Raw genomic sequence first — 26,765 nt, 5'->3', positions numbered from 1 at the left:
CCCAAAAGTTATAGCTTTCTCAACTCTCTTCAAAGTAAAATCATGGCACTCTAGTGGAGGCAAAAAGAGATTTAATGCTCAGATAGCAAGACAACGCATTTCTGGGGGTAGGAGCTAATGAGGTAGTTTCAAGAGTGAACAGCAAAGCAAGTCATCTCCTGCCCACTGAGCCCCACACACTGGGAAAAGCAGAAAGACTAGAAGTCTATAATGGCAGCTGTGAGGTGCTTCTGCAGCAGACAGGAGTTTTAGGAGGTGGAGGCATTTTGGGGTCACAGGGCTGGGGAATGACATCAGAGGCAGTATTCTCTCATCCCTCAGCCTTGGCTCCCTTATTCCTTGGAACTGAGACTCTTTCTGTCCAACACAAAGCAGAGCCAGCTGTTTGTCCTGTTCCATGTCCACCTTCCGTGGCAGCAGAGAAACAAGAAGGCCAACTTCTGTCTGACACCTTTCAGTGTTGGTCCTCCCAGGAAACCCACGATACCTCAGTCTTCATCAGCATCCTGAATTCCCATCCCTGTCTGTCACAGTAAGGCCACCTTTATCTGGATTAGCTAGTATAGGCACGCTAGGGGTATGGTGTTGACTCCAGTCATTCACTGTATCATCAAGATATGAACAAAACCCACACTTTTGAGTAGAATTATGGTTCTAAGCAGGGTTGAAAGGGAAAAATAGTCTCTGCCCTGGCTTTCCTCCACAGCCTGCCTTGTAGGGGCCAGGATACTGGGACTGACGGTGTTTCTGTGACAATGTTATAGTCCTCAGAAGTGGAAAGCTTAGGGACGTAAGAGTCGGGTCTTCAGTGCTGCTAGCCGCCACCACACCTTGGTGCTTTGAGGAGCTTGTGAGACTGACTTCAAGCTTCTTGGCTGGCTGCAGGATGAGTATATCCGCTCTTTGGCCATCTGCTTTTGACTGACTACCAAGAGGGTTTCATTTGTGTATTGCAGCCAAGCACTGGATTTCCTTTTGTTTTCTAGATCATGTCACTGAATAAAAGTCCCTCTGCAAACTGCTTAGCATAGGAATGGAGATGCGTGTGTCCACTTTGAAACATACCTGACCTCTGAGCTAGCCACAGGTCTGTGGGAGATCTGCCCAGGACAATGAGGTGATGTTGTAAGGTGACTTGGTGGCCTGCTTGAAGACTGAGTACTTTTAGCCTTTAGTTCCACCAAATTAACCCTGGAATTGGTCATTTTGAGTAAGTACTGTCTAGTACTTATTCAGGGCCCCTTTGTGCCAAGCCATCACTCTAACCTCCTCTAGGTGATGGGGGTGATGGCTTTGGAGTTCCTGTCACTAACTCAGGGTTGTCAGTGTACCCCACGAGGTAGCATTGACGTCTTCTCAGTGGGAGTGCATTCCTATTGATTTGGTGGGTTTCTGTTTCTTCTCATGCCCTGATGTCCCATTGTTTTCAATTGTAATTTTTTATTCTTGGAGAATTTCATACATGTATACAATGAAATATGATCATATTTATTCCATTCCCCCTCCATATCCCACCCAGAATATCCTCCTCCCGTCTCCATGTTTTGGTTTGGGTTGTTCTTTTGGTAGCTCATCCCTGTGTGAGTGTGTACGGGGCATCCACTGGTGGAGCATGGGAAACTAACAGTGAACCACTTCCACAAAAGAAGAGTGATTCTCCCTCCCCAATAGCTGTCCACTGCCATAGCTCCCCAATAGGGTAGGACCTGGAATCACCTTCCCATATCAAATTCTCTTTAAAAAAATAATTTCTAGCTGGATGTGGTGGAATATACCTTTAATCCTAGCTCTGGGAGAGGCAGAGATAGACAGCTCTGTGATTTCAAGGCCCAGCCTAGCCTACATTCAAACCAGACAGAGTGACTTGCTGAGACCCTGTCTCAAGAAAAAAAAAAAAAAAAAAAAAAAAAAAAAAAAAAAAAAAAGGAATTCCTGCTCTGCTCCACATATACCATGAAACCAAAACACTACCATATGCCACCATGGACCACCTCTGCACTATACACCACGGGCAGCAGCATTTACTAAGCACCGTATTGCTCCCTGCTGAGCCTTGGCACAGCTCAGGGTCACTCACAGCAGCATCTGGTGCGCCATTCATGACTTGGTGGAATTGGTGTGTGGAGTGTTTATTAACCCAGCTCTGAGCTCACAACTGTTTCCTAAAGACAATTCTAGACCTTGAGTTCCCTGATGAGCAAGTACAGGACCATGCCAGACATGTCCTTAGGTCCCCAAGGCTGGCAGGGGCATGCCATGACCAAGGGCCACTTGCCTTCATTCTCTCCCTTGGGACTGCAGTCCAGTTGACTAAGCACCAATGGCATCTCTTTACCCGCAATGAACTGTGCCAGATGTCTATCAGATGGAGGTTCGAGTACGCAGTCTGTTGCTTCTGCCCAAAATGCTGTGAGAATAATGTGAAATTTTTGTCAAGACTTCTTTCAACTGTCAGTATGGATTCAGTGCCTTTCCAGGCAGCAAGGTTTTTCTTTGCTGATGCCATAGAACAAATGTCCCAATGTGCTTACCTCCCTCTAGACTGGCCCACTGGATGTGTTTGTTTGCTTATCTGCATGGCTTAATTGGCACTGCAAATGGCCGTTCAAACAAGAATGAACTGAACTAGGCTGCTGAGTGAAGGAACTAGTGGAACCCAGAACATTTCTCAGGGACAGGTGGCTGAAGAGGATCGCTCTCAGAAACAGGGAAAGAGCTGGGGTAGGCTTTGGTAAATGCTACATGGCAAAGGCGTGACAGGAGGATTTCAGGTGCCACATCCTCAGCAGATGGCAAGGCCATTGTCAGGAAGCTTCCAGCACAATCACAGCCCTGCCTCCAGGGCCCCTGCACAGCACTGGTCAATGGCCATGGTCCTCCCATGGCTACAAGCTAGAGGGCCCAGCCACATGAGCAAGCTATTAGGAAAAGCTTGACCACACCACCCCATTGGCTCCCCACCTCTAGAATTCAACTTCCCAGAGGATGAGTCTTTTTTAAATGTATGTATGTCTGCCCCCATCCCTCCCTCTCTCTGATTATTTATTACAATAACTTAAGTACCTATCGATTTAGAGCAAATGAATTTCTTTCTAGTACTTAAGTCTCAAAATGAAGTCCCTTATCTCCTTGAAACTCCTGGGTTGCCGGCTCCATGTTGTGTTCAGATATTGATTGGCTCTAGCTTTGTACGTACGGAACAGCAGTGGGAACAAGAATGATTATGGAAACAAACCAATGCATGAAATTAAACAAAAAGTATACCTTATGTTTTCTGGTCCTGTCTTTTCCTAAAGGTGCTGTTTGTGTCCCACAGGCTGCCCTGCCAGGGTTTTTAGGGAGATGCAAGCTGGGTTCTGCAGCCAGGACTCTTACATTTCAGGGACAGCTGACAACATTTCCATTTTGTCTTGAGTTTTCCCATAAAAGCTTAGACAGGCACTCTGCATCTCCCTGAGCCATCTGCTGCCACTCCTGCAGCTGTCCTGTTACCAATGACATCACTCTTAAAGAGACCAAGAGAGGCAAATGGGAAGCTGGCATAATTTGGTCAGAGGCCTGCTGGGAATGGAACACTAAACCAGTCTTTTGGATTATATCTTTCAGCCAAACCTGGTCCCTTAGGTAAGGGCGGTTTTGAGTCAGCAATGTGTACAGACAAGCTCTCATGTTCTGTCTTCACTGCAGAACATGTATGTCCCTGGATTTGGGAAATCCCTTCACCTGCGAGCTCATAAGGCACACTTGTGCACAGTCCTGCTGGGGACACATATCTGGGGAGCCTAAGAGAGGAAAAGGACACACGTGCAAAAGGGGAGAGAACCCCATCTTCTCTCTTTCCTTCTCTATTCCAAAATGCTCCAGAACCACTGACTTCAAGTGTAGTCTCCTCATCACCCCCTTGTTAGAAAGGCCTCTTCTGCACATTTTTTTTTTTAAATGAAAGCCTTAAAGCCATGACATGGAAATCCACTCTTACTGTGAAGCCCAAGTACACACAGCAGGCCTAGATTGATGCCTTGGCAAGACTCTTGGCTGAGCGTGGGCTTGGGACAAACACATCAGCCCAGCCTTGGTGCCTTAGAGCAGCATTCTGGCGAGTCCTTGTCATGAGTTGTTCCCATGAGGTCCAAGCCCACAGAGCTATCCGCTCGGGTGCCAAGGTCCACAGCCCAGTGCCACAGCTGGAAGATGCAGTGACAGCTGTGAAGGACTACAAGAACAGCCAAGCAAGCTTTGTCCTCTTTCAATTAAAAAGTACAAATTCCTCAACTGTTCTTAGCAAAGACAAATAAAACATACAGGGTGTACTGGCTGACAGCCTCCTGTACTGATGTCACTCTCCCAGCAGGAGGTGGTAGAAGGAATTCCCAGGCAGTAAATATACGGATGGCCACTGGATTCAGACAAAACACAGCAGAGCCTTGGGAAGGGGATGAGGGGGAAGTGGGGGAGGGATATTTCCTCAGAACACATTCAAAACATGCAAAGCTGGCTCCATTCATATTTAATTATGTTTCATTCAACTTAACTCTCAAGACATACAACATGAGGAGCTTAGACATAGAAAAATCAGTATGTGAACAGGAGAATTATTACAGGAAACATTGCACTCAAGCTGTGTGTGTAAGTCTTGTGTCCCTTATGTTCCTTGGCTTACAGAGAGGTAGATCATCAGCAAAAAAGGTAGAAAGACACTCTTCAAGAGACTAGCAGGGGCTAGAGTCCTGTCTGGTGTGTCATCCACAGGGACTTAACAGGAGAACCTGTTACACAGCCTGTCCAAAAGGCCACCAGCATCTTCTCCCAGGACATCTCAGGGACTGGCAAGCGGCAAGCCCAACAGATTGAATCCTCTGTCGTTGGATAGAACCAAAACAAGATTTTCTAGAAACAGTCCATTTCACAGAACCCTGGACAGGACTGGACCCTCAAACAGAGTGGCCTTCTAATCGGCCTCTGCACACTCTAGACCACAGCTCAGATCACCCTTTGAGGGCAATTAAAACACAGTGAGGACAATAAAGGGACCGTGCCCATCACACAGATCAGCAGCAGAGTCCAGGGCTGTGTAAACATGGAACCTGTATCACGCATCCTTCCTGCCATCTAGACGAGCAGTGTTGCTTGTGCCACTCAGTGCCAGGTGCTTCCGGCTAAATTTCTTTATGAGGGTTCCAGGAACCAAAGCAACCAGGGCAATGGCCAGCAGCTTCAAGACAGTTTCCCAGGAGAAGAGTGCATCCAGAGAAGTGAGCGTGGACAGGATGGAGCCTGTCTGCACACAGATGAAATTGTATGGGATCAAACCTGGAAAAAGGAAAGCGGAGGTGGTGCATTAATGGGGTGAGGGGGTAGGTAAGAGCACTAGATGATGGCCAGGGAACCAAACAGCGACTCCAGCTGTCTGCCCCATTCTCAACCCCTAGCATTCCACCTCCTTCCTTTTCTCCCTGCACTTCCTATACACACCTGCCTTACCCAGCAAAGGCCTTAAGAGGGGCCACACAAATATATGTTATATACATTATAATAAGGAAAATTTACTACTCACACAGAAAAAGATAACTACTCAGAGAGTGAGCTGGGAAATGCTGGAGTCTGTGCACCTGCTGAAGGTGGGACCCAAGAGCCAAACGAGACACACGGAATCTTCAGTGTGTGTTAAAGTGTTTCAAAACCCAACAAACAAGTTTCTTCAAAGTACAACTATGTAATGGTCTGCACTCTAAGAATTCGGCAAGGCTCCGAACTCCTGAGTCTGTCCAGTAGCTCAGATGGCATTAAAAACTCCTCAGAGTCAGGCTTGGTGGCACATGCTTATAATTTCAGTAATCCGGAGGCTGAGGCAGGAGAATAGCAACAAATTCAAGGCCAGCCTGGACTATATGCTGAGACTTGGTCTCAAAAACAAAAACAACACCCAATAACCCTGTAATGCTTAAGGAAAAAGGGAAAAGACCTAAGTCAGACATAACGGAGCACACCTTTAGTACCAGTACTCAGGAGGCAAAGGCAAATGGATTTCTGTGAGTTCCAAGACTTCCTGGTCTACATAGCAAACTGAGAGCCAGCCAGAGCTCCACCACGAGACCCCATCTCAAAAAGAAATCATAAGCCAAGTGTAGTGGATGCCTGTAATCCTAGCACTTGAAAGACTGAGAAAAAAACTGAAAGTTTAAAGCCAGCCTTGGCTACATAACACAGCCATATCACAAACAAATAAAACAAAACACATTCAAAGAATCTAGTTCCTTGCTTCTGAGGTAAAGCCCAGGAGACCGAATTTTAGGAGGCTCTGCCCCAGCCCCTCATGAGTTTCTGATTGGCTGGGACCCCGATAACCCTCACTTCAGTGAAGTACTAATGATCAGATTGTTCAAGTTGGCCCTTAGGAAGGAACTCTGTCTCCAGTGTCTTTCCACGCTGGTGTCACTTGGGTAATGATGAACTTTTAACCGCCATTAGCTGAGGCGCTGAGGCACTCAGCGAGCTGCTGTAAGAACTGGCTGTGGTCAGCCTCCTCCCATCTCTCAGACATTCCTATTAATAGCACCTGCCCCACTGCACATTTGTTAACTCCGACATAAACCCCTGGATATCATTCTCCACAGACCTAAGAAAGGGCTGAACATCTTTGCCCCTGGTTTAAGGAGGGGGGTGGTTTACTGCAGTGAGAGGGTTACACTACAGATGGGTGGGATGCGATCACTTTAACTTGCTCCTAACCCCAGCTCTAATCTAGTTATGCAATTTCCTGAGGCAAAGCATGGCCATGCCATTCTCAGAAGATAGGAGCCTTCCTGATGCCAGCCCTGCCTAAGGCCCCTTAGTGAAAGGGGCTGGTGCCAGAAAGGAAGTCCTTGCTCTATGCCAGCCCTTCAGCCTGGTAGGACTTCTTGGAGCCAAGTCATGTGGTCTACAGAGATGACCCAGTCCAGTCCCAGTGGGCACACAGGAAGCCTCAATGTGGGCACAGAATGAACAATCCTTAGTTGTTCCAAAAGTACTGTATGGGTTTCATGTTCCAGCTAGAGGAGGTTTGAAATCAGCGTAGACTACTTCCAGTGGCTGGCTTGAAGATGCTGTTGGTACAAGCACATGCCAGTGGCAGGTGATGGAGGGAGGGCAGTGCCTCCACCAGCCCCGCCCCCTTCTAACTGATGATAACTCAGGTGATGGAGGGCAGTGCCTCCACCAGCCCCGCCACCTTCTAACTGATAACTCAGGTGATGGAGGGCAGTGCCTCCACCAGCCCCGCCCCCTTCTAACTGATGATAACTCAGGTGATAGAGGGCAGTGCCTCCACCAGCCCCGCCCCCATCTTACCGATAAGCACAGAGAAGAAAAACTGCACAATGGGGATGTTCAGAATCGGGGCTGAGAGGTTCAAGAACCAGTTTGGTGTCATGGGGAAGAGTCTGAGAAACAGCAGGAAAAAGAACAGGCTGCTTCTGTTCTCCTCCACCTGTGGAGAGAGCCCATGGTCAGTAGCAGAACGGCTCTCCAGCTTGCTACAAAGCTGGACAGCTCCTTCCCAACTCCTCCCACAACGCTGGGGAAGATTTCCCCATTCTGAAAACACAAGTGCCAGCTGCACATGGTGGGTCACACTTACAATCCCAGCACTCAGGAACTCAGGAGGCTGAAACAGAGCATTTTCCATGAGTTTGAGGCTAGTTTGAGTTACACAGTAAGACCTTGTCCCAATAAAAACAAAAACTGGGCTGGGGAGATCACTCAGACAGTAAAATGCTTGCCTAAGGATCTGCATTGGATCAGTGGTACCCAAGTCAAAAAAAAAAAAAAAAAAAGCCTGGGATGCCAATGCTGGGAGCAGGGACAGGAGGATCCACAAGGCTTGCTGGCTAGCCAGTCTAGCCAAATCAGTGAGCTCCACACCCAGAGAAAGAGTCTGTCTTCCACAGTGCTCACACATACATAAACACACACACCACACACACACACACACACACACACACACACACACACACACGCACAAAATCACTAAATAGCTCAGGGACCTGACGCTCAGGCATGCCCCACCTTACCTTCCTCTGCAGCAGGGCCACTTTATCAGGAAAGTAGGAGATCACCAGCTGTTTGCCAAAAACACTGGAAAGCAGGTAGCAGCATGTGGCACCCACTGACGTCAGCACACAGCACAGCAAAAGTCCCAGCCATGGCCCAAACAAGGCACCAGCCAAAACATTCTGCAAAGAAAGCAAGCCTTCAGCCATAAGAACATGTAGCCACTGCCAGTAGGCCTGACCTGGAGTCTATGCACTGCCCCCCACCCCCATTTCTAGTGGTTTCCACGGCCAAAACCCAAGGTCCACTTTAAAGAGGAGAATGAAAGCATGGAACTAGAAACATAGCCTTAGGCTCCTCACCTTTACAAAGACAAGGCCTAGAGCTCAGAGGGCATTGGCAAGTTTAAAAGGAGACTAGGTGCAGACATTACCTGGCTGTGTCAAGGGGCACCAAAAAGGGGGAATGAAACTATTTTCACTATTGTGAAGACCATGAATGTACCTTCAGTAATCCAAGTAAGATGCAGTCTTTGTTTTTCATCTGATTAGTAAGCTCACACTGGGCTTCTGTGTTGGCCTCAGTCCTAATTGACCTTTAAAGCCTTGGCTTCACAAAGATGAAAAAGTTAATTAAAACTTCACAAGTGCAGTTTGGCTGGTGAATAGCATCCTGCCTCAAAGCATGGAATCTGGGGATGGGGGGATGTGCTGGCACACAACTGTAATCCCAGAACTTGGGAGGCTGAGGGGAGGATTGAATTCAAGGCCAGCCTGGGCTAGCATGTGAGTTCCAGACCAATCTGTGCTAAGAGTGATACCTCATCTCAAAACAGGAACTGGACAGATGGCTCAGCAGCTAAGAGTGCTTCCTGCTGTTCTGGAGGACCAGTGTTCAGGTCCCAGCACCCACTCTGCGTGGCTGACAAGCGCCTGTAACTCCAGCTCCAGGGGAGCTAGTGCCCTCCTCTGACCACCACCTGTACACCTATACCCAGACACACATGTGCACATAAATAAACCTTCTAAAAAGCATGAACAAACAAACGAGTGACCAAAGGTAAGCAAAAGGGCAAGAGGGGACCTGGCAGTGAGACTGTGGCTGCAATACATGAGTCCTAAGTGGCCCTCACCATACCCTCAGTCTTGTGCCACCCCTACCTCATCCTGTGGGGGAAAGACAGTCTCACAACCAAGATCCCACCAGGCAGGATTAAAATGTACACTGATTCTGGGTGTGCAGCCCTTACCATCCTAGGCTATATAGCACCATGTAGTAGCCGGCTTTGCCCTGAAGCAGGATCAGTTCAAGGGGGAAGTCGGTCCAGGGTCAACCAAAGGACTCAGCCCTGACGGCCAACATCCAGCTCTCTCTCAGCTCCATTTCCAATCCCCAATCTGCTTGGGTGGATTTAAGCTGAAACTGGAGTAGGAAACGGTGCTGGTGAAGAGAGGGAATCAGGACAACAGGAAGCTTGGGGTTATCACTAAGTGCTGAATGCCCACTCGTGCCAGCCTCCCTGAACTCAAGTTTTATTTCATCCTGCCACACAACTAAAAGGGTGTCTGGGGGAGCGGCCACATTTTACAGAAAGGAAACCAGCTGGAAAGAGGGCAGGACACTGACCAGGAAACTGGAACCAGGGATGGCAAAACCCTGTTTGTAGAGGTAGGCACTGCAGAAGAGCAGGAACACATAGGCCTGATGCTCCTTCCGGTACTCTCGAAGGACCTCGGAGAGCTCCCGCAGCTCGGCTAGATCTGAGGGGAACCACAGTGACCTAGGGATTGGAGAATCATATGGAAACATGGATGCCAGAGAAGCCCGGTGCCTAAGAAAGTTACTCTCGACGTGTTGTTGTCTTTCTAGAGTAAGTCTACAAACATGTAATCTGGCCATTTGGGAATATATACAAAGATGAACTCAAGATGACAGGTGACCCCGTATAACACAACAGAGGCAGATAGGAGAGCCCTGGCTTGGGGCAAGGGGCCTGGGCTGGCATCCCCACTCTGCTATGTTCCAGTTGTGTGACCTTGGCGTGTCCATGGACCTCGTTTTCCTTGCTTAAAAGGATCTGGTGCTGGATAACCACTGGATTCCCTCTTCACTTATTCAGGGGGTGTAAGATGGAAGCCCACAGCCTCCTCCACGCTGAGCATGGTCTCCAGCACTTATCGGAATCCCCAGTCTCTGTTTTTTTTTTTTTTATCTTCTCTAAAGAGGCAAATATATTCATTTCCAGGCAAGTGCTGAACATCCAAAATTGCCTTCCTTCCAAGGAAACCCCTCCCCAGCAAGCTCAGAACTATTTAGACACCGTGTTACCCCAAATGTACTAGGCAAAACAAAAGTTTCAGCATTTAAAATGATTCCCCGAGGAAGTATATCTATCTGACATCATAAATACAGCTTTCTTGATAATATATGGCAGGCATGAAGCCAAACCTCCCCTTTCACCCTGCTCTAGACCTGGAGCATTGTGAATCCCGTCCAAGGGTCACAGTACAAAGACTACCCTGCTTCTGCCATCTCAACAGCTCTTTACTCCAGCAGAGATAAACTATGAGCAACCCCTCCTAGTTCTCCCGAGTACCTCTGACATCCACACGAGAACTCTTTCAGTTCCAGTAAAAAGACAATGAACTACAGAAAACAGCTGTCCTGCTAAGCCTCTTGGTAATGCGGCAACGCGCCAGACACACTTCATGAACTTTGTAAGCAGCACGCAGCGACCGGGAAACCCGCCCGGCGAGTCTACGGCCGCCTCCTGACTCGCTCGACTATCATGGGGAGCAGGCAGGCAGGAAGAGGACAGACCGGATCACAGCCTCGTAACCCGAAGTCCGGGCTGCACCTCTCGAGACTGGCTGGTGCGGTAAAGTGGGTTGAGTAAGGAGAGCCACGGTGGCCGAGATGGCTGCGGCTGGAAGGCGACCGCGCATGCAGAGAAGCGCAAGGTCCCCCCAGCGCATCACCACCAACCCTCCGACCTCCGCCCCCGCCGCCTCCCCGCGCCCTCGCACTCACCGGCCTTGGGGCTCCTCGGCCGATGCCAGCCTCGGCCCCACGGGCAGGTGAGTGGACAGCAGGTACAGCGCGAAGGTGCAGCCGCCGAATACCAGGAACAGGCCGAACAGCGCACGCATGCCGCGGCCGGGCCGGAGAGCGCGCTCCCCGCCTGCCAGCGCTGAGCCCTTCCCCGTGCGCCGACTGGGCGGGCGGAGCGTGTTCGTCGACGGACGAGGGCGTGGTCTGCTCAAAACACCGCCCCGCCGCGCTGGAGACCCCGCCCCCTCCAGGACTGTGAGAGCAGGCTTGTCTGTGTGCTCCTGCCATCTCTGCACTGAGCTTCTCCAGCTCTGCCCCTGCATCAGAGCTGGGAGACCTAGGGGTGAGTTGTGAGCCTGCCACAGCCAGCTTGCAGCATGGTGGTCAGACAGTCTGGTCCATAGTCTGTCACACAAAGCAAATGTAGCCAGCAAATGTGGAACCGGCGCTGATGGTGACCACCACAGAAATAAGGAGACTTGCCTTCTATTCAGCACCTAATGGGTGCTCCCTATCCCCAATCCTTATAAACACACTTCAGTATGTCTCTCTCTCTCTCTCTCTCTCTCTCTCTCTCTCTCTCTCTTCTCTCTCTCTCTCTCTTTCTCTCTCTTTTTCTGGTTTTTCGAGACAGGGTTTCCCTGTGTAGCTATGGAGCCTGTCTTGGAACTAGCTCTTTTAGACCAGGCTAGTCTCGAACTCACAGAGATCCGCCTGTCTCTGCCTCCCAAGCGCTGGGATTAAAGGCATGAGCCACCACCACGCAGCTTCAGTATGTGTCCTAACGGATGAAAATAAAATCTCAGTGTTATGACTCTTGGCCAGGAGTGAACCCATCTGAGTCTTAGAGTCGCTGTTGCTTGACCTGGTGGTCATGTGATTGAACCCCGCCCTTGAGGAGGAGGACCCAGAGCTCAGTCATTCTTAAATACTACGAAAAATCTAGAAAGGGGCAGCATAGGAGGGTAAGGAGAATGACATCTCCCAAAAGAAAACCCAGATTCAGATATCCAAAACTAGTGTGGCCTTGTGACACTGTGTGGGTTCTGAAAGAGGCGGTTTGAGTTTGCCCTCTGGGATGAGCAAGCAGACAGAAGAAAGAGCTAGCGAGCTGGCCCTAGGTAAGCCAGCCTTCAGGGAGGCCCGGAGCTTGTGAGAAATGAATGAGAATTGACACCTTGGAGAGTGCTAGAGAATAGGCTACAGAATTAGCGCTTCAATAAATTATAGGTGGTAGGATAAACCTGGAAGCATTTAATAAGAATGATTCCACTAGCCAGACATGGTGCTGCGTGTCTGTAATGCCAGCCCTTGGGAAGCTGAGGCAGGATGGACACTGTGAAGGCGGCCTGGGGTTAACAATGAGAACCTGTCTTCGAAAACAGGGAGGGGGAGGGGAAAGATTCCATTCTCATCTGAAAACGACTACATGCCAGAGCAAGTGGAACACACTGTGAGTTAACAGCAAACGCCCTGATGGAAAAGCAAAAAACAAAACAAGGAAGGACCACAGCAGTGGGAACAGAGCAAGAGGGACAGGCTGCACAGTGGAGACATGAAGTGACTGACTGACACACTGGGGGAAGACTTCAAAGGGTCAAAAGATACAAAGCACTTCAGAGCATTTCTTGTGTCATACAGGGAACGTGTGTCAAAACCATACCAGAGTACAAGATCCTAGCAGCTGGACATGCAAGAACTGAATCCACAAATACCCTTGGCACACACACACTCTCAGCCCCCAAGCAGGGCAGCTCACAACCAACTATTATTCCAGTTCCAGAGGATCTGACACCATAGCCATAATTAAATATAAAGAAAATAGCATTTTTAAGATTGATTTATTTATTATGTATATAACATTCTGCTTCCATGTATATCTGCACACCAGAAGAGGGAACCAGATCTCATAACAGATGGTTGTGAGCCACCATGTGGTTGCTGGGAATTGAACTCAGGACCTCTGGAAGAGCAGAAAGTGCTCTTAACCTCTGAGCCATCTCTCCAGACCCAAGGAAATAGTATTTTTTAAACCACAGTGTGAACATCTCAGGAAGAGGAATGACACCCAACGTTGTCTGTTAGTCTCCATATGTACCACAGGTACACATACATCTACACATAACCATGAACACACACACACACACACACACACACACACACACACACACACACACCTGCATATACACATGCAAAATCCTTTCTTGGGCTATAATTTCAATAATGTACATTAAAAGAAAATAACTGTTTCAAGGAGAGAAGAAATAAATAGCCCCATTTTGTGCTCACAGTTCTGGCAAAGGGCCCAACACTATGTCAGACAGACCATTGCCTTGGGCCTCTAGCAAGGTGGCACATGATGATGGGAGCATGTGGGGAGCATGACTGCTCATACCATGAGCAAGAAGAAAAGACACTAAGAGACTGGGGTCCCACAATGACCTGGGGTAAGTCTGCAGTTTTCACTTGCTAAGGGCACTGTTTGCTACCTCCCAGGAGTCCACTGCACCAGTGGAAGAAGGGAGTGTTCAAAGAGCATGGAAGAGGCCTTGTGTGCTGTGACTGGAAATGAGGTCTGAGTGGACTCCTGAAAGAGAGGACATAAGAGCAAAGATCTGAATGGTGGGTGGCAGAGAACTAAGGAGCTCAGAGTACATTCAAATTGAATTGTGTCACTCATTTGGCATTCAACAGATATACAGGCAAAGGAGGAAAGGCGAAGATAAGAAATGGATCCCAAAGCTCCTTGGTGCTAGGCATGGTGGCCCACAGCTGCATACACCCAGCACCAGGGAGGCTGAGGTAAGAAGATCCCAAGTTCAAGGCCAGACTGAGCATCAGAGCAGCACCCTGATTCGGGAAAGCAAATGTTTTCAGAGAGGAGAAAGGTTTGGGGAAGTGAGTTGCAGCCCCTTCAGCTCCTTTCACCATTACCATTGAAACAATTTCTACTCCACAACAGACTTCCTTCCCTTCATTCTCCCATTCATTCATCAATCCACCCATTCTCCCGTAGCAGCTACTCAAGGCCTGTATCAGCTCAGTGCTGTGCTAAAAAACCCAGGGGTTCCAATAGTTTGCAATTTGATAGAAATTTCCATTTTTGTCATTTGCACAGTTATTTTTGGCCCTCTGGAATCGAGGGAAAGATGACTAGTGGCTATACTAATATAGGACCAATAAAGACCTCTGGAATCAAAGCCCTTCACCATATCCACTGTCCACAGTGGCTGAAGAAATTTGAGGAGTGTGACAGGGTGCTCCTCCACCCAGAGTTCAGCCATCTCGTCCTTAAACAAAGCAGACTCTTGCCATGTACGAAAGCCTAGAAGATGTGTAGTACTGTGGTAGCTATCCTTGGCCGTCAACTTGACGACATCTGGAATTAACTAAAACTCAAATGTCTGGGCACACCTCAGTTAAGTCATTTAGATTGAGAAGTTCCACCTTTAATCTGGTTCTTTGAGATGAGAAGATGCACACCTTCTGCCCAGCCTATGTTAAGGATGTGAAAGAAGGAAGCTTGCTTTCTTTACTTGCTTGTTCTCAATGGCAAGTCTGCTGTAAAATAATCCTTTTGTGCATATATATCACTATGATTGGTTTAATAAACAAGCTGACTGGCCAATAGCTGAACAGGATAAAGTTAGACAGGAAAGCCAAAGTGAGAATGCTGGGATGAGGAAGGGCAGAGTCAGAAAAACTGCCAGCCAGATGGGGAATGAGTCTGACACACAAAATGGGATAGAGGTAAAAGCCACAAGCCTCGGGGCAGCACATAGATTAATAGAGATGGGATAAATTGTAAGAGCTAGTTAGTAACACGCCTGAACTATTGGCTGATCATTTAAAATTTATATTAAGTCAGTTATTTGGGAAGTGGCTGCCAGTTATTTGGGAGCAGGTGATTGGGACAGGAAAACTCCACCCACCCACACAAGTCCATTTCCTTCCCTGGCATTACAGTCTACTTCTTTGGCCTTCTGTCGTATACAGAAGACCAGCTGAGACATCCGGCCTCGTGGACTGAACAACTGAATTCTAAGACTTTCTGTTGGCCATTGTTGGAATAGCTGGACCACAACCAATAAGACATTCTAATAAATCCCCTTCATATATATATATATTATATATATATATATATAATATTTTATTTATACACACACATACACACACACACACACCCTGTTTCTCTAGAGAGACCCTGATTAATAAAGGTACCATGATGTTAACTGTTGGCATAACAGAAGTTAGTCACCTGGGAATGTCTTTGGGAAATTCTCTTGATTTCATTTATTGAAGAGGAAAGACCTGTCTACCATTCCCTAGTCAGGGGATCTGAATTGTGTAAGAGCTGAGGTACAGGTCCAGTAAAATAGCTCAGCTGGATTATTTGTAATAGCCAGAACCTGGAACAACCTAGATGTCCCTCAGCCGAAGAATGGATAAAGAAAATGTGGTACATTTACACAATGGAGTACTACTCAGTGGTTAAAAAAAAAAAAAATGCCATCTTGAAATTTGTAGGCAAATGGATGGAATTAGAAAAAACCGTCCCAAAGCCGGGTGCTGGTGGTGCACACCTTTGATTCCAACACTCAGGAAGCAGAGGCAGGTGGATCTCTTTGAGTTCTAGGCCAGCCTGGTCTACAGAGCCAGTTCCAGGACAGGCTCCAAAACAATACAGAGAAACCCTAGAGCACAAATGGACTTTGGGAGCTCATTCCCTATGGAGGGATACTATTGCAGCCCAGATACAGCAAGGAGGGCCTATGCCCTTCCCCAAAGGATATGACAGACTTTGAAGGTCCCTGGTGGAGGGCCTCACTATCCCTGGGGAGGAGTTGGGGGATGGGTAGGAAGGGGTTGGTGGGGAACATGGGAGGATGGAAGGGCAAGAGAATGGGGGGATGGATATGTAAATATGAGTAGTGATTAAAGAATTTAAATAAAAAAGGAAAAAATGTTCAATAAATACATCAAACAAAAAAAGAAAAGAAAAGAAAAGAAAGGAAAAGAGAAGAAAAGAAAAAAAACATCCCAAGTGATGTAACCCAGATCCAGAAAGACAAACACAGAATATTCACTCATAAGTGGATATTAGATGTAAAGTAAAAGATAATCAGGCTACAATCCACAACCCCAGAGAAGTTAGGTGCTGAGAGCCCTTATCATTTATCACAAAAGTAGCAATTAATATTCTAGGTATCAACCAACCAGATTTAACTTCTGATGGAGAAAAATTGCCTTGCAAAACGCCTGCAAGAAATACAGACTCCATAATATCTGTTGCTATGAATTTGGCTGTATAATCTTGATACATAGAATACATACTTTATAGTCTCAAAAAAGGCCCCAGAGAAAGGAAATTCCTTCTCACCAGGGAGTCACGGGTAAGAGCCCTAATGGCTTACCCTGAGGCTGGAAGCAACAGCCTCCAGATCTCACATAGCCTTTCCCTCTGATCTAGTGCTGGGAAGAAATGCTAATGCAGATCAAAAGACCCATTTTCCTTCCACAGCTTATGCAAGTCGCCATGGCTACCATGATGCTATGTTTCCAGCTACCTAGAAAGCAAAACCCAGTGCATACAATGTTTCTTCCTTTTTTTTACATTTATCAACTATAAACTTCTGGTGTTTCTTCCCTTTTTTTTTTACACTTATCAATTATAAGTTTCTAGTTTAACTAATCACATAAATGTAGTTTACATACTAAAATCCTTTGTCCCTTCTTAGCGATCATACTCCCTTAGTCCTTTCCCACCTCTAAAACTGTGCCTGGATGTTTTACAAGTCATGTCTCTTCTGAGACATGGGACACCCTGCTTTTATCAAGACCTTACCTGCCTTCCTGGCCTTGAGAGATATGCACACCTGGTATCCTTGCTATTGCCAGAGAATTGCTAATTGTGTCTGCGGGCATGTAAACTGGAAATCTTGTGGGATCTAGGGGAATTTTCAAAAAGAACTTTTTTTTTTTTTTTTTTTTTGGTTTTTTTTTTCGAGACAGGGTTTCTCTGTGTAGCTTTGGAGCCTATCCTGGCACTCGCTGTGGAGACCAGGCTGGCCTTGAACTCACAGAGATCTCCTGCCTCTGCCTCCCGAGTGCTGGGATTAAAGACGCACACCACCCGCCAGACTAAAAAGAACTTCTAAAGAGAACTTTAAAAAAAAAAAAAAAAAAAAAAAAAAAAAAAAGATTTATTTATTGTGTATACAGTATTCTGTCTGCATGTATGCTTACAGGCCAGAAGAGGGTGCCAGATCTCATTACAGATGGTTGTGAGCCACCATATGGTTGCTGGGAATTGAACTCAGGACCTCTGGAAAAGCAGCCAGTTCTCTTAACCTCTGAACTATCTCTTCAACTATCTCTAAAGAGAACTTTTAAAGACAACTTTTGAAAAGAACTTTTGAGGAGAAATTTTAGAGAGAACTTTTAGAGAGAAACATTTGAAGAGAACTTTAGGGGAAAGAACTCTTTTTGAAGAATGAAGAGCCTTAAGAAAAAAAAAAAAAAAGAGCCTTGAGAATAATAGTGTATGAACTGATTAGTTCACCCTCAGACCTTTTTAGTCAGCCTTACCGGTTTGCTGTAAGCCCTTAGCCTGGACCTTGCGAGGACACTAAGGCTGGAACTCAGAGGTTCTTGAGGTTCGGGAGGCAGAGGTAGGCAGATCTCTGTGAGTTCAAGGCCAGCCTGGTCTCCAGAGTGAGTGCCAGGATAGGCTCCAAAGCTACACAGAGAAACCCTGTCTCAAAAACAAAAAACAAAAAAAGGGAGGGGACCCTAAAAGGGACACACATGGAGGGCCCTAGGAAGGGAAAGTAGTTAAGATCTCCTGGGTGAAAAGTTTCTACACCCCAATAAGCCAATGTGGCAATCCAAATCAAACCAAATTAGAAAAAGCCCATGTTTAATGGACACAACTCCGGATGGCCTTCCAGTCCCCCAGAGATGAGACTGGAAAGGGAGAACAGAAAAACCACGAGTCTGTTCTCTGGTGGGCAGTTTAAATACCCTGTGGGAGTGGTCTTGAGCATCTCCGGGGGAGGGGTCGTCATTTGGCAGGCTTTCTGAGATGCAGCAGGGTTTGGAGGGAGATAGGGAGGGGGCTTGGGTGGAATTTCCACCATAACACTCCAGACTCTGGGTATATGGATGCCAGGGGCTGGCATGAAGCTTCCACCTTAACACCGGATAAACTGGGAGGAGGTAAAAAGGAGGGGATGGGCATGGCAACATGAGGGACCAAGAAATTTTTTTTTTCTGCAGATTATTTTTTATTTGAATTAGAAGCAAGATTTTTTTTTACATGACAATCCCAGTTCCCTCTCCCTCCCCTCCTCCCCTACCACCCCCCCCCCAACTAAAACCCTACCTATCACATGTCCTTTCTGCCACCTCTTGATGGAGAGGCCAAGAAGACTATATTTATAGGGATCCAGGCGTTATGCTGGCCTGCCCCTGTCACCTGGCAGAATGCACTCAGGCAATATCCTGGTCAGCCCAGAGTTCCATGGAGTCTGCACGCAGGTGCAAAGGACCCCTTTAAAAGAAAGACCCCGCCCACTTAACCGTCTTTTTGCCTGCTCATCTCTTTCTGCTCTCTTCTCTTTCCTGCTCCTCTCTTCCCTGCTGTTCCCCTGGGGCAGACTGGACGGACTTTTCCTGCCTCCCTCTTCTCTCCTGTCCTCTCTCTCTCTGTCTCTGTGTCTCTTTACCTGTTTTCTCTTCCCTTCCCCGTTCCATCTCTGTTCTTGGTTGGCCAACACCCACCCCTCCCTTCACTCTTTTTCCCAATAAACGCCATGTGGGTTTGTGGAGTTTTGTGGTTGTGTTTCATCACCCGCACCCGCAGCAAACAACAATGTTGGGGAAGGGACAGAGGGGGAGAGCAATGAGAGAGATGTCTTGATAGAAGGAGCCATTGTGAGGTAAGGGAGAAACCTGGGGCTAGAGAAATTCTCAGGAATCCACACAGATGACCCCAGCTGAGACTCCTAGCAATAAGGAAGAGGGTCTCTGAAGAGACCTTCCCCTTTAATCAGATTAATGACAGTCCTAATTGTCGTCATAGAGCCTACATCCAGTAACTGATGGAAGCAGATGCAGTGACCCACAGACAAGCACTGGGCTGAGCTCCAGGAGTTCAGGTGAACAGACGGAGGAGGGAATCATGTGAACAAGGAGGCGCAAGAGCATGATGGGAAAAACACAGAGACAGCTGACCCAAGTTAATGGGAGCTCGTGGACTATGGATCGACAGCTGGGGAATCTGCATGGTACCAAACTAGACCCTTTGAATGTGGGTGACAGTTATGTGACTTAATCTGTTGGGGGTGGGTGTCGGCACTGGCACCAGGACCTATCCCAGGTGCATGAACTGGCTTTATGGAGCCCATTTTCTGTGGTGGGATACCTTGCTCAGCCTTGATACAGCAGGGAGGAGATTGGTCCTGCCTCAACTTGGTATGCCAGACTTTGCTGACTCCCCAAGGAAGGCCTTACAGAGGGAGAGGTTGAAAAGGGGGAGGAGGGGGAACTGGAATTGGTATGTAAAATGAAAAATAAAACCTTTTAAATAAAAAAGATGGCTCAGCTGGTATATATGCTTGCCTCTCAGCCTGACGACCGCATTCCTGGGACCCACACTTTGGAAGGAGAGAACTCACTCCCACAAGCTGTCTTCAGGCCTCCACATGTATACCTACATGTGTGAACACACAAATACACACACAATGTAAAATAAAAAAATGTAATAATTTCTTAAATGTGTCAAGAAACAGAGCTGAACACTAGCAAGCATGCATTCATCACCCTGTTTCTTGACTGTGGCTGTGATATGGCCAGCTGCCTCCAAGATCCTCTACCTTGACTGTGGGCTGAAAGAAACCCTTTCTCCCTCAAGTTGTTTTTGTCAGGGTATTTTACCATAGCAACAAGAAAAGAAACTAAAATAATGTGGATTTCAACCCATTTGCTCATGGCATCCATTTCTTTACAACAGCTGAGGCAGTTCGATGAGATGAAGAGAAGTGTACTGGGCCTGTGGCACCTTCTGGGAGTGGCCATGGCTGTGGGGTGGGTGGGAGCCACCTTCACACCAGGCGTCTAGACCCTCTAATTATCCTGTCATTTTACCCCTCCCTGTCACTGGCCCTCTGGGATCTCTTAACTTGGCTGCAGGTCTCTTCTTCCTCCAGGGAAGCTTCAGAAGACTTCCTGAAGGTTTCATGCACCAAGAACTGGGCCATGCTCTGCATTCACGGGGGCCCCACAAGTTAGAGCATTGTGGCAGAAAGTTAGCACTGGTGGGGTGTGCACTATTTGTTTCTATTTTGCATCTCTGCATCTTAAAGAATTTCCTAGCCTAGTTAATGGATTAACCAACAACCAGGGACGAAACCATTCTTAAGGATGGCTTTAAATAAAGTCTGGAGCTGAGATCAGGGCTCACTGGACCTAGTGTGTTCAATCCCAGGGCAGAAAAACTGTCCTGTAATTGATGCTTTTGCAACGTCAAAGCAAGCCCGTTATTTTTTTTTTTTCCTCCAGCCTCTCTCTCTGCATGGTCCACGAGTGATGCTGCTCCTGTTTCTTCTCCTTCCTCCCACTTAGTGCCTGGTGTCTCAGTACAGACCTTGGGGCTCTGAGTCCATCCCAGCCTCTGGCTATCAGCATCACTTCAGAAATGGCTGGAAGCCAGAGCCTTCTTGCCACCCCAAAATCCAGTCCAGGAGAGAGGCTGGTATTGAAAAGGAGAGGTTTCATATCTATACATGAGAGCTAAGCCATATCAAAATAAAAGCATATTCACATTGTGGACTCAGGGGATTTCACAAACCCTAGACTAGCCTTCCCAACCTACACTTCCCCATGAGGTAGTCCGATTTGTTCTCCGATGGTGGAGGAGTGGGCCCAAGGGGAACGAAAATCCAGTGAGGCCTCTAGCCTTCACTCCACTCCCGAGATGCCTGACCCATGGCCCTGAGGGTGTGACATGACAGGCAACAGAGCTGACAGTTCGGAACAAGCGAGGCCCAGGACGTGGCCGGACAAAGCGCTCTGCTGTCGGGAGCCCAGCTATTTCTGTCTTGCCCTAGTTAGGGGCTCCCCTCCCAGAGCTGTTTCATAACCACAGGTCCTTTGACATTTCATGATGTGACATCCATGAGACACTGCTGAAAATAACCTTGGGTTTTTTTCCATGCTTTTGGAGCCTTCAGGACGAAGTAGGGTGAGGCATCAAGAGCCTGGAGCCGTAGAGATCCTGGTGTCACTGCTGTCCGTGTGTTCAGACAGGAGCTACACCCACTACTTTGCGCACAGAATAGGTTGGAAGAACGTCTCAACATTTTCCATAAGGACAAGATCATACCGACACAAGTGAGGCCTGGGGAAACCAAAGACCCTCGTCAGTGAACTGTCAAAACCTCCAGTCTAGTTAGGTGAGCACCTCCTTCCAGTGTGGATTGTAGAGCAGTTGTTTCTAATGAGACAGGCAAATGGCTAGGGAAGGCATTCGTGCACAAGAAAGCAGGGTGTGGAATCTCATTCAACTCTACTACACTTTTTTTTTTAATATTTATTTTATAGCCCAGTGGTGGCACATGCCTTTAATTCCCAGCACTTGGGAGGCAGAGGCAGGCAGATCTCTGTGAGTTCGAGGCCAGCATGGGCTATAGAGGGAGTTCCAGGACAGCCAGAGCTGTTACACAGAGAAACCCTGTCTTGAAGAAATTTTGTTTTATATGTATGAGTGTTACACCTTCGTGTATGCTAGGCACCGGTGGAGACCAGATGAGGGCGTCAGATTCCCTGTAACTGCAGTTTATAGATGGTTGTGGGGCACCATGTGGGTGCTAGGAATGAACCCAGGTCCTCTATTCCGCTCTCAATTCTTCCACCTCTACTTTGCAAGTGCTGGGATATAAACCACCACCTGGCTCTTTTTTTTGCTTTGAAACGGGTTAGGGGTGAGTTGCCGGGTTTGCCCTGGACTCATGTAGCCTCTTCAGTCCTTGAACTTTAGATCACGGCCCTGACACACAGCCTCCAGACCAGCTAGGAATACAGACCTGCACTGCCAGGCCAAGAAAAAAATGTTTTGATCAATTAATTAAAAGACCCTATTATAAGATATAATGAATACCCTTTTAAAGAATCTTTTATTGTAAATATTTTTGCAGTACACCATTTTTTTTTTCTGTTTGTTTTCAAGACAGGTTTCTCTGTGTAACAGTCCTGGCTTTTCTGGAACTCACTTTGTAGACCAGGCTGGCCTTGAATTCACAGAGATCTGCTTCCCAAGTGCTGGGATGAAAGGTGTGTGCCATCATTGCCTGACACAGAACCCTAATTTTTTTTTTTTTTTTTTTTGAGATTAGGGTTTCTCTGTGTAGCTTTGGAGCCTGTCCTGGAACTCACTCTATAGACCAGGCTGGCCTTGAACTCACAGAGATCCACCTGCCTCTGCCTCCCAAGTGCTGGGATTAAAGTCACAAGCCACCAACCCCCGTCCAGAACCCTAAATTTTTAATTAAAAGAAACTCATCATTTTGAAGCCTGAGGCAGGAGAATTGCCACAGGTTTGAGGCCAGCCTGGGCTACATCATAATACCTTGCCTCAGAAGGAATGGAAGAAAGGAAAGAAGGAAGGAAGGAAGGAAGGAAGGAAGGAAGGAAGGAAGGAAGGAAGGAAAGAAGGGAGGGAGGGAGGAAGGAAGAAACGAACGAATGAACTAGAGGAGAGGAGGTAACAGGAATTTGCCCAACCTGCCTGTGGCTCACCTGTCTGGATGGACCAGGGACCTCAGCTTCATTCGAAGGACCCTGAGCTTGTACTTTGGACCGACAACAGACTTTGTGGAGAACAGCAAGGAAATTTCTGCCACTTTATCCAGATCTTGATTAAATCTTGCGAGTAGACTCACTTGATGGTATTTCTGAAATGTCGATGGTTCACTGGAAGAAATGGCATTTTAAAATGACTGTATATTGCTATGAGAGAAAGCTGCTTCCAGCCTCCAAGTCTTCATCACAGGTGACGACACTTCAGTCCCTTTGCCTGCACAGGCTGACTTAGTAAGCAAAGACCCCTGAGTTTGAAGGACTGCCTAAATGAAGCTATTGACCTCCAAAGTGACACTGGAAAAGCACTACTGTGACTGTCTACTGTGTTCAAGATGGTGTCTGAATCTCCGGCACATTCCTACAGCTGTTTGTGGAGCCCAGGCTGTCTGTGTGATAGGGCTTATATGCAACAGTGTGGAGATGAAACCCAGCACAGAGTTCTTCCGGCCCTGCCACGCATACTCTGTGAAGCCTTAGATGGGATTCCAGTCCCACTGGGGTAACAAACACCTGTGTGACTCCCCTAATCCCAATCTGAGACCTATGTCTGGAGCCAGCCCATTGCCCCAAACCCAGGGTGCTTGTCAGTTATCTGTGGCTTCCTTTCCCAGCTTCCCGGAAGAGTAAGAACAGTGCTGGGCTTCCTCAGAGAGAGATGCCTGAGGATCACTGGGGTTTCTGACTATGATGCACTGGATGTTACCAACAAAATTGCAACCATCTAGATTGAGTCCAGGTGCTAATTCTAAATATGTGCTATTTTCACCATTAAAAAAATGGAATGTGAAAGAAGCATTAAAGATGTTAAGGCTCCAATTCTGTCTCCCTTCCCCTCTCTCCCAGTACTGCAGATCACAGAACCATTCATGCAAGCCATCTACCACCGAGCAGCCTCCCAAATCTGCTTTTGACTTCTGTCTTTGCAACAGGACTTTACTAAGGTGCCCAGCCTATCCTTCAACACACTCCCTATCTTAAGTAGTCCTTGAATTTGCAATCCTCCAGCCCAACTTTCCAGGTTCGGCAGGTCTTACCTTACCATGAGGTCTGGAGAAGGTCACCTTCTTGTGTTTGCCTTTTCTCTTAAAGATTAGCTCTTAAAAGATAATTGTTCAATTACACATATAGGCTATCTATCATCTATCTACTTCTCTATCAGCCTCTCTATCTCATCTCTATCTCTCTGTCTGTCTGTCTGTCTGTCTCACCCTCTCTATCTTTGTGTACAGATGTAAGCATGCATGGTGCAATGTAGGTCAGAGAACAACTTGTGGGGGGAGTTGGTTTTCACATTCCATCGGGCTTAGCAACAAATGATTTTTGCTCACTGAGCCAACTCACTGGTCCAGGGCCTTGATCTTAACCAAGAAGTAAAGGCAAAAGGGTAAGGTTACTTTGGACTACTTAGTAAGTTCAAATTTGGGATTCACATTTGATAAAGATTTATTCCATTAAAAAAAGAGGTTCTCCAATGTACGTAAAGGAAAGATGAAAACAGTGACTGGGGTGAACACCCAAATCCAGTCAGAGCCCTGCCCTGCTCTGCCCCGCCCCTCCTCTATGTGACCACACAGTGTCTTCCAGACCCCTTAAGTGCTGCATATTCTGAAAATACGGATTCCAGGTCAGATCTGTTCTGGTTCCCTCGCCTTAACTCATAGCCACGTACCACCTGAGGCTGGTTTTTCAAGATGCCCTCCCCACACTACCCTTTCAGAAACACTAGTCCACTGTGGGCATGGGGGTATCAGATCTGAAACAAATGAGTGGGGAACCCTGAAAAACACCACTATTCACAGACTTCAAGTGCCCAGGGTGGGGGCAGGTGTTAGCTCAGTGGGAGCAGCAGACTCAGTCATAGAGTGATGCAGGTACTTGGTGGACAGGCACGCTCCTCCCACCATACTCACACTGACTAGGTGTGTGGCACTGACCAAACCACTCAGCTCTCCAGCCTCGGTTTCTTCCTATGTAGAGTACATGGTATTAGCATCTCACAAGGTTTGGCCTAGAAACTCCCTAAGCAATGTGTGCCGTACTCTTGATTCAATAACCAAAAACTACTATTATAAATGCAAGCTATATATTTTTAAAGGCACTGACTTAGTTTGCTTTCTATTGCTGCAATAGAAGTGACCAAGAATAATTTGGGAAGGAGAGAGTTTATTTAACTTATGCATCTGATCACTGTCCATCACTGAGGGAATTCTAGCACAGCAAGAACTAAAGTAGAGGCCATGAAGGAACACTGCTGGCTGGCCTGCTCTCCATGGCTTGTTCAGCCTGCTTTCTTATACAACCCAGGCCCACTTGCCCAAGAACTGTTTAATAAAATGTGGGGGTTTGTTTGTTTCAAAAAAAATGAAAACATTTGAAAAACAGAATCTGGGAGACTGGAGAGATGGCCTGGCGATTAAGAGCACTGGCTGCTCTTCCAGAGAACCCGGGTTCAATTCCCAGCAACCGCATAATGGCACACAACCGTCTATAATGGTATCTGGTGCCCTCTTCTGGCCTGCAGGCATATATACATATATGCATAATAAATCTTTTAGAAAAAGAAAAGAGCCAGGCACTGGTGGCGCAGGCATTTAGTCCCAGCACTTGGGAGGCAGAGGCAGGCGGATTTCTGTGAGTTTGAGACCAGCCTGGTCTACAAGAGCTAGTTCCAGGACAGCCTCCAAAGCCACAGAGAAACCCTGCCTTGAACCTCCCCACTCAAAAAAAAAAAAAAAAAAAAAAAAAAGAAAAACAGAATCTGTAAAAATCTCCTTGCATTTTTTTTCCCCGAGACAGGGTTTCTCTGTATAGCTTTGGAGCCTAACCTGGCACTCACTCTGGAGACCAGGCTGGCCTCGAACTCACAGAGATCCGCCTGCCTCTACCTCCCGAGTGCTGGGATTAAAGGCATGGCCACCAATGCCTGGCTGCATTTTTATATTGTGTATTCCTCTGTATTTTTAAATTAATATTATTTTGTATTGACAAATCATACTTACATGAATTTGTGGAATATGATTAACAATAACAAACACACACACACATGTATAAAATATGCATACACAATGTAAAATGCTTGAGTCTGCACATCCCTTTTTTGGGAGTGATGTTGTTATTATAGTTGTTTATATGTGTGGGGTGTTTGTCTGCATGTCTGTCTGGGTACCACTTGTACATGCTTAGTACCTTTGGAAGACAGAAGAGGGCATCAGATGCTCAGATGCTCTGGAGCTGGAGTTATGGGTGGTTGTGAGCCACTGCAGGGGCTCTAGGAACTGATCTGATCCTCTGGAATAGCAGCCAGTGCTTTTAACTGCAGAGCATCACTCCAGCCTATTTGGGGTTTTGCAATAGTTCTACTACATGAGCCCCGCTGGTCTTACACTCCCTGTAGAGTCCAGGCTAGCCTAACACTTGCCCCGGTCCTCCTGACCCTGCCTCCCAAGTGCTGTGATTTCAGGTGTGTTCTGCCAGTGCAGCTTGACCAGCACAGTCCTTCATGGCTTGAACTTTTACAGAAGGCATGAATGATTTTTAGTTTTAAACATGGAATTGTTGGAAATAAAAAGAGAAGAAAGAAAAATGAAAACAAGCAAGAGAGAGACACAGAGAAGGGGGGAGAAAGGCAGGAGGGGGGATGGAAAGAAGGGGAGGGGAGAGCTGGAGAGATGGCTCAGAGGTTAAGAATGAAGGGACCAGCTCCCCTTTTCGGCAGCCATGACAGTAACACGTGCTTTTCTGACCTTGTCTTGGTCACTAGGAGGTCAGATGCCTGCCTGGTGGCAAGGAACCAATCAGAAGTTAGCTGGTGGCACTATGCTTTA

General features: G+C 47.2%; 2 protein-coding genes across 7 annotated transcripts in view; both read right to left on the bottom strand.

Moving 5' to 3' along the window:
- Nucleotides 1-51: 51 nt before the first annotated feature.
- Nucleotides 52-11,260, bottom strand: Tmem41a (transmembrane protein 41A). 3 transcript variants are annotated; one of them, XM_027413016.2, is made up of 5 exons: nucleotides 11,062-11,260; nucleotides 9,658-9,811; nucleotides 8,052-8,213; nucleotides 7,330-7,468; nucleotides 52-2,407 (listed from the first exon to the last, which is right to left on the bottom strand). In XM_027413016.2, exons 1-5 carry the CDS (start codon nucleotides 11,178-11,180, stop codon nucleotides 2,175-2,177), a joined length of 807 nt encoding a protein of 268 aa, XP_027268817.1. In that variant the 5' UTR covers nucleotides 11,181-11,260; the 3' UTR covers nucleotides 52-2,174. The 3 variants fall into 3 exon arrangements, with proteins under 3 accessions (XP_027268817.1, XP_027268818.1, XP_027268819.1); XM_027413017.2 differs by lacking the exon at nucleotides 52-2,407 and adding an exon at nucleotides 4,491-5,310 and having other exon boundaries at nucleotides 11,062-11,255; XM_027413018.2 differs by lacking the exon at nucleotides 52-2,407 and adding an exon at nucleotides 5,327-7,085 and having other exon boundaries at nucleotides 11,062-11,259.
- A 9,336-nt stretch (nucleotides 11,261-20,596) lies between these two features.
- Nucleotides 20,597-26,765, bottom strand: part of Liph (lipase H) — a 63,511-nt gene continuing 57,342 nt past the window's right edge. For all 4 annotated transcript variants that reach the window (XM_027413010.2, XM_027413008.2, XM_035444694.1 and 1 more), the window contains 2 exons: nucleotides 22,879-23,052; nucleotides 20,597-21,481 (listed from right to left, as the gene is read on the bottom strand). In XM_027413010.2, coding sequence (XP_027268811.1) covers nucleotides 21,403-21,481; nucleotides 22,879-23,052 — 253 coding nt within the window. In that variant the 3' untranslated portion in view covers nucleotides 20,597-21,402. The remainder of the gene's footprint in view (nucleotides 21,482-22,878; nucleotides 23,053-26,765) is intronic.

The sequence above is a fragment of the Cricetulus griseus genome, chromosome 4 (assembly GCF_003668045.3).
Source record: "Cricetulus griseus strain 17A/GY chromosome 4, alternate assembly CriGri-PICRH-1.0, whole genome shotgun sequence".
NCBI lineage: Eukaryota > Metazoa > Chordata > Mammalia > Rodentia > Cricetidae > Cricetulus > Cricetulus griseus.
Note: the sequence above shows the minus strand (reverse complement) of the source record. Positions and strands in the feature narration are given on the sequence as shown.